Source organism: Misgurnus anguillicaudatus, chromosome 21 (genome assembly GCF_027580225.2).
Source record: "Misgurnus anguillicaudatus chromosome 21, ASM2758022v2, whole genome shotgun sequence".
Taxonomy (NCBI): Eukaryota; Metazoa; Chordata; class Actinopteri; order Cypriniformes; family Cobitidae; genus Misgurnus; species Misgurnus anguillicaudatus.
In genome coordinates, this window is record NC_073357.2 from 32,286,267 (window position 1) to 32,306,792 (window position 20,526).

The following is a 20,526-nucleotide window of genomic DNA, read 5'->3' on the forward strand; positions in this document are numbered from 1 at the left end:
TTTTCTTAAACTTATGCTTTTCAAACTTGGGCAGTCTTCAGACTTGTTCTTAGTTCTATCTGCTCAGACAATATTTTGCATTCATCAAACGTCTTGTTTTCTTTGTAAGCGACATCATATATCTGTGATTGTTTTTGTGAATACAGATTGTTTCATTTCTATAGTTTATGCAACATTTTGGCAAACTCTTTAAATTAGTGCTAGATGATTAAAACAACAACGCAAAGTATGTTTTAGATTTACTTACTAAATCTTTCACGACGAAACAGCGATGATGGCATTATGTCTGAATCTGTAAACTTGTAACACCACCAATAGCTCGATGTACATAACGAAGACTGCAAAATAATAAAGAGTGATTAAATTAAGATGCAAACATCTACAAATTGGCAATGTTTGAAATAGTTTGGACATGTAGCCTTAAAAATGGTACCAATAGATTAAAAACATTGCCAATTTGTAGATGTTTGCATCTTAATTTAATCACTCTTTATTATTTTGCAGTCTTCGTTATGTACATCGAGCTATTGGTGGTGTTACAAGTTTACAGATTCAGACATAATGCCATCATCGCTGTTTCGTCGTGAAAGATTTAGTAAGTAAATCTAAAACATACTTTGCGTTGTTGTTTTAATCATCTAGCACTAATTTAAAGAGTTTGCCAAAATGTTGCATAAACTATAGAAATGAAACAATCTGTATTCACAAAAACAATCACAGATATATGATGTCGCTTACAAAGAAAACAAGACGTTTGATGAATGCAAAATATTGTCTGAGCAGATAGAACTAAGAACAAGTCTGAAGACTGCCCAAGTTTGAAAAGCATAAGTTTAAGAAAAATACACAAGTATGTGCATCTGATGAGTTTACAAAAAAAAAATCTCAAACACAATTTGACACTAGCAAAGAAAACTTTGAACAAATGTATGAAGAGACAAAAGTCTGATGAAGACTGACTAAGTTTGAAAAGCAAAAGTTTGTTTAAGAAAAATACGCAAGTGTGTACATGAGTTTACAAAAAAATCTCAAACAGGATTTGGCCCTAGCGGAGAAAAAACTTTGAACAGATGTGTGAAGAGACAAAAGTCTGAAGACTGACTAAGTTTGAAAAGCAAAAGTTTAAGAAAAATACACACGTATGTACATGAGTTTACAAAAAATCTCAAACAGGATTTGGCCCTAGCGAAGAAAAAACTTTGAACAGATGTGTGAAGAGACAAAAGTCTGAAGACTGACTAAGTTTGAAAAGCAAAAGTTTAAGAAAAATACACACGTATGTACATGAGTTTACAAAAAATCTCAAACAGGATTTGACACTAGCGAAGAAAAAACTTTGAACAAATGTATGCAAAAGTCTGAAGAGTGTCTAAGTTTGCAAAGCAAAAGTTTAAGAAAAATACACAAGTATGTACATGAGTTTACAAAATCTCAGACACGGGTTGACACTAGCGAAGAAAAACTTTGAACAAATGTATGAAGAGACAAAAGTCTGAAGACTGACTAAGTTTGAAAAGCAAAAGTTTGTTTAAGAAATATATGCAGGTGTGTACATGAGTTTACAAAAAAATCTCAAACAGGATTTGACACTAGCGAAGAAAAAACTTTGAACAAATGTATGCAAAAGTCTGAAGAGTGTCTAAGTTTGCAAAGCAAAAGTTTAAGAAAAATACACAAGTATGTACATGAGTTTACAAAAAAAAAATCTCAAACAGGATTTGACCCAAGCGAGGAAAAAATTTTGAACAAATGTATGCAAAAGTCTGAAGACTGACTAAGTTTGAAAAGCAAAAGTTTAAGAAAAATACACAAGTATGTACATGAGTTTACAAAATCTCAGACACGGGTTGACACTAGCGAAGAAAAACTTTGAACAAATGTATGAAGAGACAAAAGTATGAAGACTGTCTAAGTTTGAAAAGCAAAAGTTTAAGAAAAATACACAAGCGTGTGCATGAGTTTACAAAAAAATCTCAAACAGGATTTGGCCCTAGCGAAGAAAAACTTTGAACAAATGTGTGAAGAGACAAAAGTCTGAAGACTGACTAAGTTTGAAAAGCAAAAGTTTGTTTAAGAAAAATACACAAGTATGTACATGAGTTTACAAAAAATCTCAAACAGGATTTGACACTAGCGAAGAAAAAACTTTGAACAAATGTATGCAAAAGTCTGAAGAGTGTCTAAGTTTGCAAAGCAAAAGTTTAAGAAAAATACACAAGTATGTACATGAGTTTACAAAAAAAAATCTCAAACAGGATTTGACCCAAGCGAGGAAAATTTTTTGAACAAATGTATGCAAAAGTCTGAAGACTGACTAAGTTTGAAAAGCAAAAGTTTGTTTAAGAAAAATACACAAAACTAGGAACATCAGTAACAATGCATAGGTATAATATAATTTCATGTTTGCTTATTATGCGTTGATAGATGTTAACCTAAGTTGTATCTAACCCCACAGGCTGACCTAGGGCCTGTCCGTCACATAAAAATCCTGCCATTGATCATTTGGGACCCCCACCACGTGATAACCACACACACACACACACACACACACACACACACACACACACACACACACAGTCTCTCACATCCCCCGCCCTACTCTACGATCGCATAACACACACATACATAAACTGACACGGACACGCACACAGACACAAACGCGACACGGTACGGATCATATGACATTAGATATAAGTTTACTCAGACACCTCTAAAATGTTTGATTTTTTTCAAATGTTTAAATTTCTTAAACTTTAAAAACCTTATTTTTAATACCACAGATATGTGTGTGCATGTGCCTATTGCCCTAAGCAAAAGTAACTTGTTTTAATCAGAGACTTGGTTAAAGAAATGGCTAAATCTAAAATAAACTTTTATTTTGCCAGAGCGGACAGAATTACATTTATTAAGTTTATATGAACACACTCTGGTCATCACCGGTGATCGACCTTTAATGCGCGTGAACAATAGATTGCGGTGCATGAACAGTTTCTCGGCGTTCGTGATGCAAATAAACTTTTATTTATGTTAAAATAAATACAGTTTAGTCTAAAGAAAAGAGTATTGGCGATCCCGTCCGGAGATTATGGACTCGGGGGATTGCTTATACATGTACTGTATATTTCATTAAACAAATTCTTGGTGTTACAAACTTTTAGAACCTGAAGTGTTTGCCATAAAGGCGCTGGTGGACCACCTTAAATCTAAAATAAACCTTTTAATTTTTGTCAACGGCTGTATTACACTTATTTTACCAACACGGAGTTTTAGGAACAATACGGGCCGCTGAACACCACCGCTGTTCAGACACACTGGGGTCTACTGGGTGGGTGATAACGGGTGGTGAGAATGAGAGCCCGCTGGTAAAAACCAACCGTCCAGAAACTGAACGTCTTAGACATCAAACTTTTTTCACATCAATAAATATGACGAGCACTCGCGAGACAAAAAACACGCACTGCCATGTTCAGGAAACCTTTTATTTTGACAATGCGTATCGTGTTACATTTATCGTAAATACGCATGTACACACTCGGATGTTAGGTGACATTAATGAATTCAAACCACAAGAGGGGCTTAAATGTCTTAAAACGTTTAAAAGTTTCTTAACGACAGATATAAGAGCGCATCAGCGTAAGTTCTCTGTCGCCGTCGGTGCGCGCATTGCTGAACATGTTTTAATCACAGACTTGTTTAAAGAAATCCCTAAATCTAAAATAAAACCTTATTTTGTCAGAGCGGACAGAATTATATTTATTAAGTTTATTTTAAACGGTAGATATGAACGCGCATCCACGGGTGTTCTCTGTTGTACCCACCGGGGACTCGATCTTTAATGCATTAACAGTATGCTGTACATGAACAGATACACGGATCTCGTGAAGCGATTAAACTTTTATTTAGTTTAAAATAAATAGACTTTGGTCTAAAGAATTGTCGGCCTCTGGTGGTTTTGGTACAATTCATACATGTACTGAATATTTCATTAAATAAATTTGTGATGTTACAAACTTTTAGATCCTGCAGTGTTTGCTATAAAATCTAAAATAAATCTTTTACTTTTTGTCAGAGTGACAGTATTACATTATTACCACCATGGTTTTAAAAGACTCTAACTACTTTACAATCCACCCCTGCTGTGAATTATCTCACGGACACACACACACGGTCATGAGAGCAGCTTGTGAACGTTGACTGATCAGAAAACTAAAGAAATAGATCGATAGAAAATATCAGATTTAAGTTTAACCAGATACATCTAAAATGTTTGATTACTTATTGACTTTAAAGAAACTTTTGACAAAACAAACGTTTATATTCAACAGTATTTGGCATAAATGTGTGTCCGCTCCACCTAAAATCTAAAATCATACTTTTGTCAGAGCATACATGATAAGATTCGTTGTATAATAATATGCATACATGGTTTTAAGAAGTCAATAATAAAAAACCCTGAAGATGGGATGAAAACGTCTTAAAACATTTAAAAGTTTATTAAGGTCAGATATAAGCGCGCGTCAGCGTAAGGTCGCCGTCGGTGCGCGCATTCACATGTTTTAATCAGAGACTTGATTAAAGAAATCCCTAAATCTAAAATAAACATTTACTTTTTGTCAGAGTGGCCAGCATTACATTTATTAAGTTTGTTTTAAAACTGCAGATATGCCCATACACCCGGCGCGTGCACCGGTGAGCGAGTTTTAATGCGCGTGAACATAGAGAGCGGGTGATGAAAAGACTCACGGTTAAATTTTTATTTAGTTTATAATAAACAGGTTTTCGTCTAAAGAACCACACAGGTCCGCTGAACACCGACCCCGCTGTGAGACACGCAGTGGGGGTCGAGAAGCGCGCCCGGGAGAGGAGCGCACAGAGGACGGAGAAACTCCGGTCATAAAACCTGCCAGAAACTGGACAGTCTAAAACAATAAACTTATTTTTGACAGCAATAAACATGACACCGCTCCACCTAAAATCTACAATCATACTTTTGTCAGAGCATACATGATAAGATTCGTTGTATAATAATATTCACACATGGTTTTAAGTAGACATTAATAAAAACAAACCCTGAAGATGGGATGAAAACGTATTAAAATATTTAAAAGTTTATTAAGGTCAGATATAAGTGCGCATCAGCGTAAGTTCTCTGTCACCGTCGGTGCGCACATTCACATGTTTTAATCAGAGACTTGGTTCAAGAAACCCCTAAATCTAAAATAAATCTTTATTTTGCAACAGCGGACAGAATTATATTTATTACGTTTATTTTAAAACGACAGATATGAACGCGCGCTCGGCTCGTTCTCTGTCGCCGCCGGTGGTCGAGCTTTAATACGCCTGAACATAGGGAGCAGGGGTCGTGAAAAGACTCACGGATCTCATGAAGCGGCTAAAATTTTATTTAGTTTAAAATATACAGATTTTCGTCTAAATCAGCACACAGGTCCGCTGAACACCGGACCCCTCTGTGAGATACGCAGTGGGGGCTGAGGGCTGGTGAGTACGGATGGGAAAAGAGAGACCGCGACCATAAAAAGTGACAGAACCTGGACAGTCTAAAACTATAAACTTTATTTTTGACAGCAATAAACATGACAGCATAGGCTTGACATAAAACACACACACACACACAGGAATAACAACGAGCTGATTGACACATCGTAAAACACGCACGGTCCGGGTACTCGCTGTCTAAATCCCGTGATATACGATTCTCAAACCTAGACAGATTGTACAGCTTTTGATTGATAGTCCCGCCCCCTGTCAAAGGGGTCATAAATCAATCAAATTTTGACAGATAGTGGTCCCATATAACTACTCACACATTAAATGTGTCGGAAGATGCTGTCCTAACCAAAGTATGCAGTGCAACATGAGTCTCAATCAGTTTCAGACCACCTGGCTCCCCTCATGGCTATGTGTGATAGACTTCAATTTAGTTTTTTAGGTCAGAAGCTGTGCATCTGAATACAGAAGCAGGGAAACTTAATGTTGAGCATGTATGTTGCATGACAAAAAATGTTATGGTGTCCCTGCTGAAAAAAACAGCATCAAACCAGCATGGACCAGCATGGGAATTATGCTGGTCTATGCTGGTTTAGCTGGTGATCACCAGCATACCAGCACCAAAACACAACATATGCGGGTATGACCAGCATGGGATGCTGGTGCTAATGCTGGTTTGGTGCTGGTTTAGCTGGTGCTAATGCTGGTGCTGATGCTGGTTTGATGCTGGTTTAGCTGGTGTTCACTTGCAAACCAGCACCAAAACACAACATATTCTGGTCTTGCTGGTATGCGTTTTTTTTCAGCAGGGGTAGGACCAAACAAAAATGACATTGTCATCGTACTGTACATGTCTGTAAAGCATGGTTGTACCATGGCTTCACTATTTGGTCATAAGTGACTCATAAACTTGAGCAAAATATACAATGGCTTTGTGTGATGAGGTTTTGAAGCATGTTATTAAATAGTGACCCAGTCTGTGAAACCCAAACACAAAATCATCCTACAAAATGTAAAGAACATTATGTAAAAATATTACATTGATATCTTTAATATTGTCTGAGCAAGACCATGTCAAAGATTGAAATCTCATAATTAGATTGTAAGACTTTAGCCTGGATTTTACAGACAGTGTCACAATTACATTCACACTATAATATCTGTGTCTTTAAAGCAGTAGTCACTTTCTCCCTAGATCACATTCCCTCTTGTATTGTATACTACTTTAAAGGAATATTTAACAAAAATCCTTATAATTTACTCACCCCCATGTCATCCAAGATGTTTATGTCTTTATTTGTTCAGTCGAGAAGAAATTAAGGAAAACATTCTAGAATTTTTTTGTAATTTAATAGACTTTATTGGACCTCAACAGATCACAGTTTTAATGCAGTTTAAAACTGCAGTTTCAACGCAGCTTCAAAGGACTCTAAACGATCCCAAACAAGGCATAAGGGTCTTATCTAGAGATGAGATATCCTTGTGACCTTACATATTGCGTAATCATGTCGAAAGGTCACGCGGTAGTTTCGCATACGTCATGCGTTACCTTTCGTCGTGATTGCGCAATATGTAAGGTCACGCTAGCACATCACATGGCTAGTGCAAGACGAAAAGTTGTGGTTTCAAAGTGCATTTTTTTTCTTTCCGAAAATTACGATCTTTCGCTACACTGAAAAAACATAGGCTGGATTTACTTAACTCTTTCAACGCCATTGACGACATCAATTATGAGAAAATGCTTTCCGGCTTTCCACAATACCCCTGTTATCCACCAGGTGGCGGTCTTCCGCAACTTATGCATCACGGAAGTAATGCCTCATGTGCCATAGTAAGAACTCTGTGGGGGCTTCTCAATATGCTTCCTCTTTTCCTCGCTCCTATGTCGTACATTCTACGACCCGGAAACTGATCGAGTTCCATGTAGGACATCTCAATTCTTTAATTGCACTCCGAGGAGGTGAGGAACGAGGAGTTAGGAAGCTTTCTGAGGAGTCATGAGCGAGGATACACTTGCGGAAGTGTTTTATCAACTAAACCTGAGGCACGTATAAATCTCCTCCCCCTTTCACATCGTTACGTCACACATAAATCTTGCTATTAATCCTTAAATTATTGTAAATGTAGACTTATTTCAGACAGTATATTTAATATTTATGTATAAACCACCGAGCTATATAAATGATCACTGGTATAGACATATATATTAATTTTACAGCACTTTTAAGAATGTCTTTATTTTAATGTAGTAAGGATATAAACTACTGTGTAACTCAAGTATGTATTTAACTTTATTTTATTAAATATTTGGAGTTTTTAATGCACTTGATTATTTGTTAACAGATAATAAACATTATAAAGAGAGTAAGGAAAGAGGATATCATTTCACTTAATACTTCGTCTCCTCCATCCTCGGAGGGTGGAGCTAAGACGCGAGGAAAGGAAGCAAGGAAAGGAAACGAAGATGCACAAATAAGAATTTAGAAGCACCCTGTGTATGTTTTGATGATCGCTCTATCAAAAGTCCTTCACAAAAATGAAATTCTCAACTTTTTGCTCAAAATTTGGTGTTTTTAAAGAAACCTACCCATATTTGAGAGGTGATTACAAAAGAACTAATGAAGGTAGGATAACATTTTTTTTTTCGAAGGCAGAGGGTCTGTTCTTTCATTTGATATATTGGGCCCTATCTTGCACCCAGCGCAATTGACTTTGTCAGTGACGCATGTATCATTTCGTATTTTGCACCGGCGCACAGCGGATTTTTCCCTCCACAGACGCACGTCGGCAAACTAGGGAATGAATTTGCGCTGCCTGGGCGGTTCAGCGCAAAAAAGGAGGCGTGCTCCGGCACAAACCATCTCTTATGCTATTTTGCAGTTTCAAAAAACAATTGCGCTACTAACCAAAAAAAACTAGTCTAAAGTCAGTGGCGCGTTGCGCGTGGTTCATTATGCTATTTTAAGGACGCATGCTTGACCATAATGTATACACAACGCGCATTGCTTATCTAATCTACACAGATGCAACAGTTATTTTTGCAAATCATAAATTGTTACAATAACAAATATAAGATAAGGGAAATCATTAAATCATAAATTGTTACAATAAAACATATTAATACATGAGATAAGGGAAATCATTTTGGTGAGCATTGTGGTGATAGTTTTTATTTATTTTGTGTGGCAGCGTTAAACAATTCTCATGCAAATAACAATTAAAATATTAGTTTGTTGTGTGGCTGTGTTACGTTTATTTTATCTAAATAATAATTAAAATGTTTTCATAAGAAACCTTCATGTATGTGAACTTGATTTGTAAGTGTACTTTGGGGTTGGACCTTGCTTGCGTTTCTTGTGTCCGATTTCAAAGCCCTCAAACCCTTTCAGTGGTGAGGGTGGACGCAGCGACGTCCTCCGGTGTGCCCGGCGTGCCCGATTTATGCTGGCAAGCTTGGGATCCCCCCGTCTCCTGACATCATTGTAGTGCTTGGCGCAGCTGATGAGACAATTGCGGCTATTTCCTCTCACGCCTGTTTAACCAACGCTGATTTGGGCGGGTTTCTCCCATCCCCATACAAAACAACTTCTCTGTCTTTGACTGCTCTTCCAAGAACGTGGGTCTCCTCGGCTGTGAACCGCTTCTGGCGTGCGCCTGTAAAATCCGTCATAATAATAGCAACCCGCCATGGAACTTGCGCCCTTGCGTTTAAAGGGAATGTTGGATAGCGTTCTGATTGGTTTATTTGACGTTACGCCCAAACCACACCTATGAATAATGAACCTACTTCAGACCAACCCCTTATTGATTTGCGCCCGGCGCAAGACTTATTTCTCCCGCCGGGAAAATAGCAACAGCGCCCAAGATCCGCCCACAAAGTCACTTGCGCTTTGCGCTTCGGACTTGCGTTTCAGATCGTTAAAATAGGGCCCATTGTATGTTTATATATTTAAAAAAGGATTTTTTTCTGGAAGGCATTAAACTTTTGTGAAAATCATGAAAATGCTGGTGCTGGCTGGCAACTTTTAAAAAAAAACAATTTATGCAATTGCTTAAAATTTCAAGTAAAACTTACTTAAAAAGGTGGATGCAAAAATTATGCAGTATATTTTTAAGTAAATCTAGCTTATTATTTTTTACAGTGTAGATAAGACCCTTATGCCTCGTTTGGGATTGTTTGAAGCTGCATCGAAACTGCAATTTTAAACTGCATTGAAACTGTGAACTGTTGGGGGTCCAATAAAGTCTATTAAAATGAGAAAAATCCTGGAGTGTTTTCCTTAAAAAACATAATTTCTTCTCGACTGAACAAAGAAAGACACCAACATCCTGGATGACATGGGGGTGAGGAAATTATCGGGATTTTTTTTTTGAAAATGGAATATTTCTTTAAGAAGAGACTGTTAGCACGTTGTAACCTCAGCGATAGTTTATTGCAGTTCTCCTGGTCAACATCTGGTTTTTAATTTTGCATGAGGTGCTCCACAGTGGCCCACTAAGCTGCTCCACATTTAGAAACACATACATACAGTATGTCAGGGACTTTAAATCACAGGACTATGCCTCATCAAAGCAGCTAACACTCCTGTGGCAGTATAATATAGACATGATTTAGTTTTTTTACACAGTTAATAATTTTCCTAGATTTTTTGACATCATACGATAAAAACATCATGATAGTACTGAGTATTTATAGGTTTACGACCCCAGAAAACATTCTGTCATTATTGTTGTTGTTGTTAAAGCGTACAGACCCCTTAGCACAGGGGTGTCAAACTCAATTTCATCGCGGGCCACATCAGCATTACGGTTAATCTCAAAGGGCCGGTTGTATTTGAACGACTGTATGAATGTATCAACTCTTATTACTGTACATTGCATAATTTTCTCTGCATTTACTTACTATTGGTTTTGTTAATAACTCAATTAATACCTAGCTTTGAAAGTAGAAGCCCATGCAAATAATGACAAAGTGTATAGAGTACAACTATTCTACAGATTATTTTTAAAATAATTGTGGTGACAAAAACACATGTTTTATGTGTACACTCAAAATTTTATGTTATCCTGCATTGTGCTTTGTGAGTCATTTTAGATACTAATAAAGAGTTTTACAATCTCCACCACAATATGCATTTATTAGAAACATATACTCTTGCTTGTCATTTCTTGCCCTCTTTACAAAAAAACTGTGATTTTTTACCTGGCTTTGAGTGTCTGATTGACTGATGTCTCATGAGTTCAGTGTTGTATGCTACAGATCAATAGTTTCAATAGTTTATTAATGAGTCAGATGAGTCATTAGTTCGCGTATTTAGCGGGAATAGACGCGTTGTAAACTAATCCCAGCAGGACATCGCAAAACATTTCTGTACACAAGACGGAAAACATTTTCTCGCTGGATCCGCGTGAGCGTGCGCGAGAGAGGGAGAGAAAGAACGAGCAGATACTGTCCGTTTCATGCGGAGGTCGCATAGGCAGCGTCATCAAGCCTGGTTTATTTAAGTTAACTTACCATTACATTCGCATGTCATACGCATATTACAACTATTTAATATAAACAAAGAATAATATTTAACGTTATAATTGTTAATATTCTGAAACAAGACAGTCTTGATGACGTATGCAGCCTGGAAATGCGACCTCCGGAGGCTGCAGCGTTCGCATTCAGACACGCCCACTCTAGTAGTGCGCGCGTGCAGGGCACTGCTCGTTCTTTCTCATGGAATCATCAACATTATCATTATAATTTCATTACAAAGACTTTGGCAGGACAAAAATTAGTTTTGCTAAAAAAAATCAATGTAGGAAATAACCTGCAAAAAATAAAATTTATAATAACAATAAAATAATCTGTAAACTCTCGCGGGCCACATAATTAACATAATTTGTAAACTCTCGCGGGCCAGATGAAATGAGGGGGCGGGCCGGATTTGGCCCGCGGGCCTTGAGTTTGACACCCCTGCCTTAGCAGAACCTCTTGTCCCTGGGCGTGTCTCAGTGTTCCCCCAGCTTTCATTGTCCTCAGACTACATTCACTTATCTTTATTCAGGACCAAACCAATCGCCTCTCTCGCCTAACATCCATTAAAAAACATTCAAAAAGAAACCATGGCAACAAACACCCTCTTTCTTTCTCACTCTACTATCTCTGGTATTATTATGTGGCTAGGTTCTTAAAAGTTGAGATAGATCGCACAATCCTCTTCTCTCTTTTTTTCCTGTATCTCCCTCAGACACACACAGCTGCTCATGCTCTCTGCAGATGATAATGTGTCTTTCCACAGTTGAGTGAGCAGTATGTCATTCCAGAGCCGGAGGATGGTCTTTCTCTCCTCGCTCTTTCAAAAAGTCAACACACTGGCCATACCTCTCTCTTTCTTTTATGTCTATGGATTGTGCACATTCAAACCTGAATTGAGAATGTCTTTAAATTTCGTTTGTTTGAGTTTGACTTTAATTTGAGGTAGGAAACAAGATGCTAAATTTAAATTGAAACTCCCAGTGAACAGGAAGTCGTGATTAACTTTTGTGTTGTAATGTATTTCAAAGTGAAATTAAATATCATGGTGACTTTCATGTAAGGGGAACCGCGGTGTATGTAGATAGAAATGGCTCATTCTAAGGTAATGAAAACATAAAGGTTTATTATGTCAATTTACACCATTTAAAACATAGGCTGCGTCCAAAACCCGCATACAGTACAGTTAGTACTGAATGAGATGAAGTAGGTAGAGGAGAGCGGGGAACAACCTAACGCTTTTTGGTTTTGGCTCAATCATTCAAAAAATATTTGAGTTAAATTAATTATATTTTTACACAAGCAACACTTGTTGTAACACTTGCTAAAAATTAAGTTTGCAGGCAATATTTCAATACTATTTTGTCTATATACTTGAAGTGAATATTGTTTATATATCTATCTATACTAGACAGGTATCCACACTGTATTCATTCATCCAGCCCTTTTCTAACAATAGTTCAATTATAAATGGATACAAATGTCTAAATATGTGAGAAAAAGCAGCACAATTATGACAATTTTTTTTATATGTGTAGTAATAACCATACTACAGTTTCAAAAATCAAATTCTGAGATAATGAACATCAAAGTCAGATTTTTGCCATTCTTTTCATTATGATTTTAATTGTTGGCGTGACCTTATTCAATTAATATTAAAGATATGAACAAAAATAAATTTCACACACTTTTTGATAAGACAGGGAAATGTATTTTGTTGGCAGCCAGCAATTATTTGTGTGTAGCCTATTTAAAACAATGGCAAGAATTACGCTAACGTTATCGGTTTTCATATCGTTCATGCTGAGGGGTTAGTTGTAACACAGTGTTACAATTAACCCCGCTGGTCAAAATATTTTCAAGCCCACCAAAAAAGTTGCTAAGAGCTGCAGACATATTTCAAATATGTCTCTGATTAATATGACATAGCGTTGGATTAGGTATCTTACACACCCAACTTAGAACCCCCCCCCAAAAAAAGAACATATGATCCACCAAAACACTCGTTCATCAATAAGTCCCTGGAAAAACATTATACATTTTTCAATAATTTGCAGGAGATCGCCTTTTGGCAGCGTGAAAAAATACCGGAAAACCTAAACACTTAACCTTGTGCAACAATGGAAACAGTCCGTGTTACAACTAACCCCGCGTTAGTTTTTGCCCCACACACCCCTACTTTATAGTATGAATCATGGTAGTATGAATGAGATTCGGACGTGCTACATCCGCCATCCGCCACATCAGGTGACATACGTCGTCATCAAGTCATGTCACACCAGCGCGAATACAGCCACATTGCCGCTTTCCGTCATTTCCTAATATGACGACACCTCTTCTTCTACATTAGATAACTCCTCTCCCGGGGCATCTTGGGATAGTGAAGTGTTCATTGTATGCACACTTCAAAATCTAACTGAAAGTAGTAGGTCATACTTTTCGCCTACTGTTTTTGGAATACTATGAATTCAGACATACTCCTCGCCTACTGCTTTTTGCCTACTATATTATTGAAGTAGGCAGTTTCGGACGCAGTATATTTTTGTAACAGAATTAAACTTGACCAAGAAAAACCATGTCTAATCAATGAAAACATTTAGTGAGTAATCTAAATTATTACTGTACTTTTTACATTAATAATATAAAACTGAATAAATTATTTTTCCTCTCATTACAATTCAACAACCTGTGGGCTGTGGCCAGCTCAATTCCAAAACAAACCCAAACTCATTGGAGCTCATTCTTCAATTCTTCCCAACTCTGCTCTGAATAATAACAGCGGTTCATATGCCAACGTAATTGCACATGATTTCTTTTGTACGCTGGGAAAAAATACAAGATGTTGGGTGTTTCAGTGTTAGGCAGGGAAAGTCTAAAAAAACCTAATGTTTTATTGAAGTGTATCCCTGTAGCCTCGAGAATCTAGACTGATGCAGTATTTATGCAACTCTCATCGCCCACACTTTTACGCTCTCATTTTTTCTTTTCATGCTTATACTCTACTCTCTCTCTCTCTCTCTCTCTCTCTCTCTTTCTCTCTCACACACATACACTGTCTCACGCTGTTGATTAATCCGCTCCTCTCTCTGTTTCTGTCTTTGGAGAGTTTTCGAATGGAAACTAGTGAATCCAGTGATGAGCTGGCAGTTGAATACGACAGTAAAGGAATTGTCATAGTGTTTATCCGAAAGAGTCAATTCCACTTTTGCTAATTTAACGATGAACAAAATGGTTTGTGCGCTAAGCGCATGGTCTAAAAGTGTTGTTCCTATTTTCGTAATGAGTAATGGGTAGCGTGCAATAAAACAATGAGAGCCTCAGCTCTCATCCCCTTTAAAAGCCAGTTGCGCTGGCGCCATGCCGATTCCCTATTTAGATGGTCGGATTTGTAAACTGAAAAACTAAGCAGAGGGAGAAGACCACCAGTTTAAGATTGATATAAAAAATGTGTTGTTTTCATTTGTATTGAAATTGTTATTTTTTGGTATTAAAACCAAGTCGTTTTCTTTCAATCATGGAAGTAAAATGAGCAGGCTTTTAATTGATGTAAATGTATGAATAGCGTTATCTCAAAAAATAATTTACAAAAATGCAAGAAAAGGTTTGTACTCTAAATATACTTTATTTGTAATAAATAAGAGATAAAGAATTTACAAACGTGTGGAGAGCCGAAACATTTAAGCACTCGGACAGCGCCGTGAAGGTTTTGAAAAGCATAAAGGTTTTCATCTCAGCATATCCACAGGTACAAAAGCCTTCATATACAATAAATCCATGGGGTAGCATTTATAAAAAACGTTTTTGAATAGATGCAATATTTGCATTTATTTAAAGCAAAACATTCAGTTACCGTATTTTCTGGACTATAAAGGGGATCGCACACCGGCCGCACAGCTCAGCGCCGTTCTAAAAAAAATCAAACACATTGCTATGAGTATACGCACACCCGCGCCGCCAGGTGGCGCCTGTCCGCGCCACCCAGCTTTGACTCAGGAAGTTGCTCAAATCCCTGTCACGCCACACAGCGCCATTCACATATAGTTTAACATTAAATAACATCATATTTGTCCCAAATCATTAACGATTAACATTGGCTGCTAACGTATATTTTGCATTTTGAAATAAGCACTATTTGACGAAGCTCGCACTATTTAATGTGCACTTTTGGTTTACGATACCTCTGAGTTGTCCTAGACGCGACTCGACACGGCGCTGCTTGACGCTGAGCTGCGCGGCCGGTGTGCGATCCCCTTAAGCCACATCGGAGTATAAGCCGCATGATTAAAAAATGCATCAAGACGAATTAACATATATAAGTCGCAGTGGACTATACATCGTGTTTATTTAGAAAATGATTTCACAAAATCCAAGCCGAAGAACGGACATTTAATCTGGAAAGGCAAGTTATTCAAACAATAAACAATAGCAGACAGAACAGCAGGCTGAATAGATGTCTGTACGTTAAAGTAATATTATCAGTTATTTAAACGATAAACCATAGCATACAGAACTTACCTGGAAGGTTGAATAGTCTAAATTAACCGAACAAGCAACTAGCGTGAAGTTCGCAGACTCGTCATTCCGCATCACTGAATTACAAAAATACAGGAGCAGCATATAGTGGACTCTTGCGGCTGTAGACGGTATTGATGTCTCTTGCCTCATAAATGTCAAAATTAATTCACCTGACTATAAGACACAGCACAAGCCAAGTTATTAAAAAAAAAACGCGGCTTATAGTCCGAAAAATACGGTGCTTACCTGACTACAAGTGAAGCCGGATTGAAACTAGCAAAAGACAATTGTGTCGCGCATTGCGCGGGGTGTATGATAGGAACCTTAAACTTACGAACAAACACTATACAACTCTTAACACTGTAATGAGATGTAATGAGTGTTTAGCATAAAAAAGATAGAAAAATTGCATGACTGATTTTTAGTTTGTGTATTGTTTGTTGATTATATACCATTTCAGTCTTGTGCAGTATATAATGTATGGAAATATGGAATATGTAGTAGAGCATATGTAGAAAGCATTGCATAGTTTTCAATCATGTTCAATCTGACAGCTGTTGTTCTCTCCGAAGCCACAATATGCCAACATGATAAAGTGAGAATGTGTTACTGCGCTTTTATAGTGTGATTCTGACAGTGAGTCAATACATCTGTAAACAATGCATCTTAAAAACACAGTTTACCCCAAAATCGTTGTTCTGATCCCAACCGTATAAGTAAAATGAGTGAGGAAAGAATAAGGTTTGGATTGACATGAGGCTAAATAAATGATGACAGCATTTTTATTTTCTTTTTTGGCTGGACTAATCCTGTTAAGTTACTGCTTTGGTGTCAATGATGAATGGCACAGCTGTTACATTTTGATGTTTTACTGTACAGTAACGATTGACTACTTTTACGTTTCGTTTAAAATACCTATTTGGGTACAAACATAGATATTTTTCATCTCTATCTTACCCCTTTGAGAAATTCAACTGCTTAAAAGAATAAGCTTTCTGAATTTCGATTTCCTTATTTCTGTCAATATAACTAAAGTCACATTTGCATGTCCTATGATTTGCTGTATTTGTGTTTTATATGTGCTGGGGGAATTTTGGGTTGCATTTTGGGTTCGTTTGTGTTCGTGTATAGACCACACATGCCACAAACGGCATGCAGGCCTTGTGTTTGGTTGTTTTTGCCTGTTTTAATTGTATTTATTTATTTTTACCTTCATGCCTTTTTTGCTGCTCCCGTGTGTGACGACCCGTGTACTGTCCCGAACGCCTCCCAGAGGGTACAGAAGGCAGCCAAAATCAAGAAAAAGGCGGTGTGTAAAAAATATAAAAAATACAAATAGAGAAGAAACAACATGATCTCATGGAAATCCGTGTTATAGTCACAGAAAATTTTATCACTTTATTCGTGTCCATGTCACAGAATTCAGCTTTTTTCCGTGACAGGAGCATGGATGTCTTTTTCATGTCACTCCCACAAATTTTCATTGTTTTTTCCTATTTTCAAATCATTGTCACTTGGGGTTGGGGTTAAATTTGGGGTTTGGATTAAGACGTACTTTTATGTTACGATGTGAAGGGTTTGGGTTAGGATGTGTAACAGAAAGTGATTCTAACCCCAGGCGACAATGGTAAGAAATTAGGAAAAACAGTCAATGGGATTGACACGGAAAAGACATCCGTGCGCCTCCCGCCACGGACAAAAGCTGAATTCCGTGACATGGACAAGGATAAAGTGATCAAATTTTCTGTGACTATAACACGGATTTTCGTGAGATCAGGTTGAAAAGAAAATGCAGTTTTTACTATCCGCTCCATCTATGTGTTTTCATCATTCATAAGTGATCTGTGAGGACCTGCTGTCTCACTTATGATGCCAGGCACAGTCTTCTTGAAAGTGTCCAGGAGGTAGTGCCATTAACTGTTGGCATGATTAACGAGATTTCCCCAAATTGGATGTGTTCCTGGATCAACATCCCTGCAACATTTCAATTAACCAATCAGATTTTGAGATTAGGTTAACCAGTTTAATCAGTCATTTGCATCTGATTTTAGGGCTGGGCTATGGTTTTGGATAGGGGATTGTATTTCTTTGACCCATTTTGTTGATCCAAAAACATGTCTTGGCTAAATCACAGTGACCCTATTGGCATGCCAGCCTTTTACGGGCAAATATAAAGACTTCAAATATCAAGGCCTATTTTTCACATCAACTTCACCATTAACCCTGTAAAGAAATCTAACTTGTGTGTCTAACCATTCCTCAATAAACAGCCTGGATTGCAGAATACTAAAGCAAGAATTTGAGCTAAAATGTGCTGACAAGTAAATGCGTGGCACTTTGAAACCGAGTCTGACAGCTGGTTGAATGTTGCCATTCTGTTATTTTACCTCCCTGTCTGTCATCTCAGGCCACATTGTGCTCCATCTCACTGCACCAAATGGTTCTCTCTGCCATTTTGTGTCAATCATCTCATCATTTGAGACCTCTGCATGACTTCTTTTTATCACAGGAGGCTGGATACCTGATGATTATTGTCTGTCTGTCGGCCCAATAACCTCACTGTGTTCCTCAGCCATGGGCTTTGAGTCACCCATCATTAGATGCAGGAGGTCACTGTGACCTGCTGCACATATATTGGTGCTTTTTTCCAGTTTAAGCTTTTCATCGTGAGATACAATTGACCAACAGTAATTGAATATGAACTGTATTAACTTATAATCAATGCTGTTTGACGTTCAAAATGAATATGCTCTTTCCACCTTAGCTTTTTTTTACAATTTGGTTATTATTAATAAGCATGACCATTATGCTAGTGCATGATTTATGAATAAGTATTCAGAGTGCTTTCATTAGGGGTTTGAAAGGTTGGTCCTCTCTTCGGTCATTGTGAGTTATTGCATGAGTGCATTGGTGGCCTCTTGATCAAACAGTGGGCAGTATTTCATATTTTTGCTCTTGCTCTCTTTGTCTGCAGACCCCTGAGGGAGACGCTCAGACTTTGACTGAGGTGGATCTTTTCATCTCAACCCAAAGGATCAAAGTGCTGAATGCAGACACCCAGGTGAGTTTGAACATTCGACTGACTGCTGCAGCTGTAGGTATTGTAATAAAATTTTAAAGAACCAAAAAATAAAGTTGATTAAGTATAATTATTATTGAAGGGAACTAAAGAACTAAATGTAACACAAAAACTCATGGGGGCGGTTTCCCGGACAGGGATTACCTTAAGCCAGGACTAGTCCTTAGTTAAATTAGGATATTTAAGTCATTTTTAAAAGCATTACTGGTGTGCATCTTCAGACACAACACTCACACTAATATATATTAAGATATGACAGAGCAAGTTGTTTTCGGGCAAGACAACACTAACTTTTGAAGTTAGTCTGGGACTAGGCTTAGGCCGCCTCTTGATTGTTTAACCCATCTTAAGTCATTATTTGTGATTTCCTGTAATTTTTTGTGATTGTGATTTATTTGTTGCATAGAGTAGCAGACGTAAAACACAGGATGTGCATTTACAGTATGTGATGTGTGTCATGTGACTTGTAAACAGTTGTTGGTAATGGTTTTACAGCTTCGTCCAATATTCAGCGGCACATGTGACACATTCTGTACAATCAACAGTGCCAGTGTTGTTGTAAGCATAAGGAGCAGAGCACTGTGTGATGGACAATGCTTATTGGTTCATTTAATGTCCTGGTACGGAGTAAAACGGCTGTGATTGTGTATTTATATGAGTTTTAACTGAACAGCAGTGAGTGGGCAGGCTGGCACAAACAGTTTGTTATGTGCTGCAGTGCAGTCTCTGTCCTCACACTGCATGTCACATCTCATAGTGTGGAGTGGGGCTGAGTTTTTTTTGGCTGGTAGTTAAAGATTCTTTACTGTGCTTGCGAGGCAGTATTGTATTGGTATTCCTTAAATTCTTAGGACCCTATGTGTTAAACTTAGGCAGTTAGATTCAGTTCATAAACATTTACTTAAATACATACTCAATATAAACTTTGTTTTATAGGTTTCGTGTAGATATTTTTGATTTTTTATGTATTTTAGACTTTTAATGTAATTAAAGGAAAACAACACTGTTTTTCAATATTTTACTAAGTTCTTACCTCAACTTAGATTAATACCTATCTTTATTTAATGCATGCACTGTCTTTGTACAGCGCCTCATGAATGTGTTGGCATTTAGCCTAGCCTCATTCAATCCTATGGCTCCAAACAGGGATGGATTTAGAAGCCACCAAACACTTTCATGATTTCCCTATTTAAAGACTGTTACATAAGAAGTTACACGAGTAAGTATGGTGGAACAAAACAAAACTTTTGTTTGGAGCCATAGGAATGAATGGAGCTAGGCTAAATGCTAACACATTCAAGAAGCCGTACAAAGATTAAAAGTGCATGCATTGAAAAAAGATAGGTATGTATGAATTCATCTAAGTTGAGGTAAGAACATAGTAAAATATTGAAAAACCAACCTGATCTCACGAATTTACATAAAATTTACATAAAATTACATCCTTACCCAAACCCAACTCTAACCCCAACACCTGGCGACAATTGTCTTTTTGACAATTTCAAATTTCAAATTGTATTTGAAAATAGGAAAAAGCAGTTGAGTAACCAATCCATGAGAATGCCACGGAAAAGACAGAGATCCGTGAGAATGCCACGAAAAAATGAGCAAAAAATTCTGTGACTATCCCACTTAACTTTGTGAGATCATGTTGTGAAAAACGGTGGTGTTTTCCTTTAAAGAGTCAACCTTAAAAAACCCTGTTGTTTCACTGTTAGATCATTTTGAAAACCAGTATTACTCAAATGTACTCAGTTTAGAATAGTGCACAATTTTATTACAAAATAAACAATTATAACTAAGAAAAAAACTGTATAAACCAATACTTAGAGTGAGCATATATATATGAAGAGTTTGGTTCCAAAACGCAATAAATCCATTTTGATAAATTTTGGTAAAAACG

The 20,526-nt window shown here is 37.3% G+C and overlaps 1 protein-coding gene across 3 annotated transcripts in view; it reads left to right on the top strand.

Annotated features, from left to right (window-relative positions):
- Nucleotides 1–20,526, top strand: part of apba2b (amyloid beta (A4) precursor protein-binding, family A, member 2b) — a 118,080-nt gene that overhangs the window by 83,780 nt on the left and 13,774 nt on the right. For 2 of the 3 annotated variants that reach the window (XM_055203299.2, XM_055203308.2), the window contains 2 exons: nt 16,818–16,853; nt 18,519–18,605. In XM_055203299.2, the coding sequence (XP_055059274.2) occupies nt 16,818–16,853; nt 18,519–18,605 (123 nt within the window). The remainder of the gene's footprint in view (nt 1–16,817; nt 16,854–18,518; nt 18,606–20,526) is intronic. The other variant, XM_055203316.2, reaches the window with a different exon arrangement.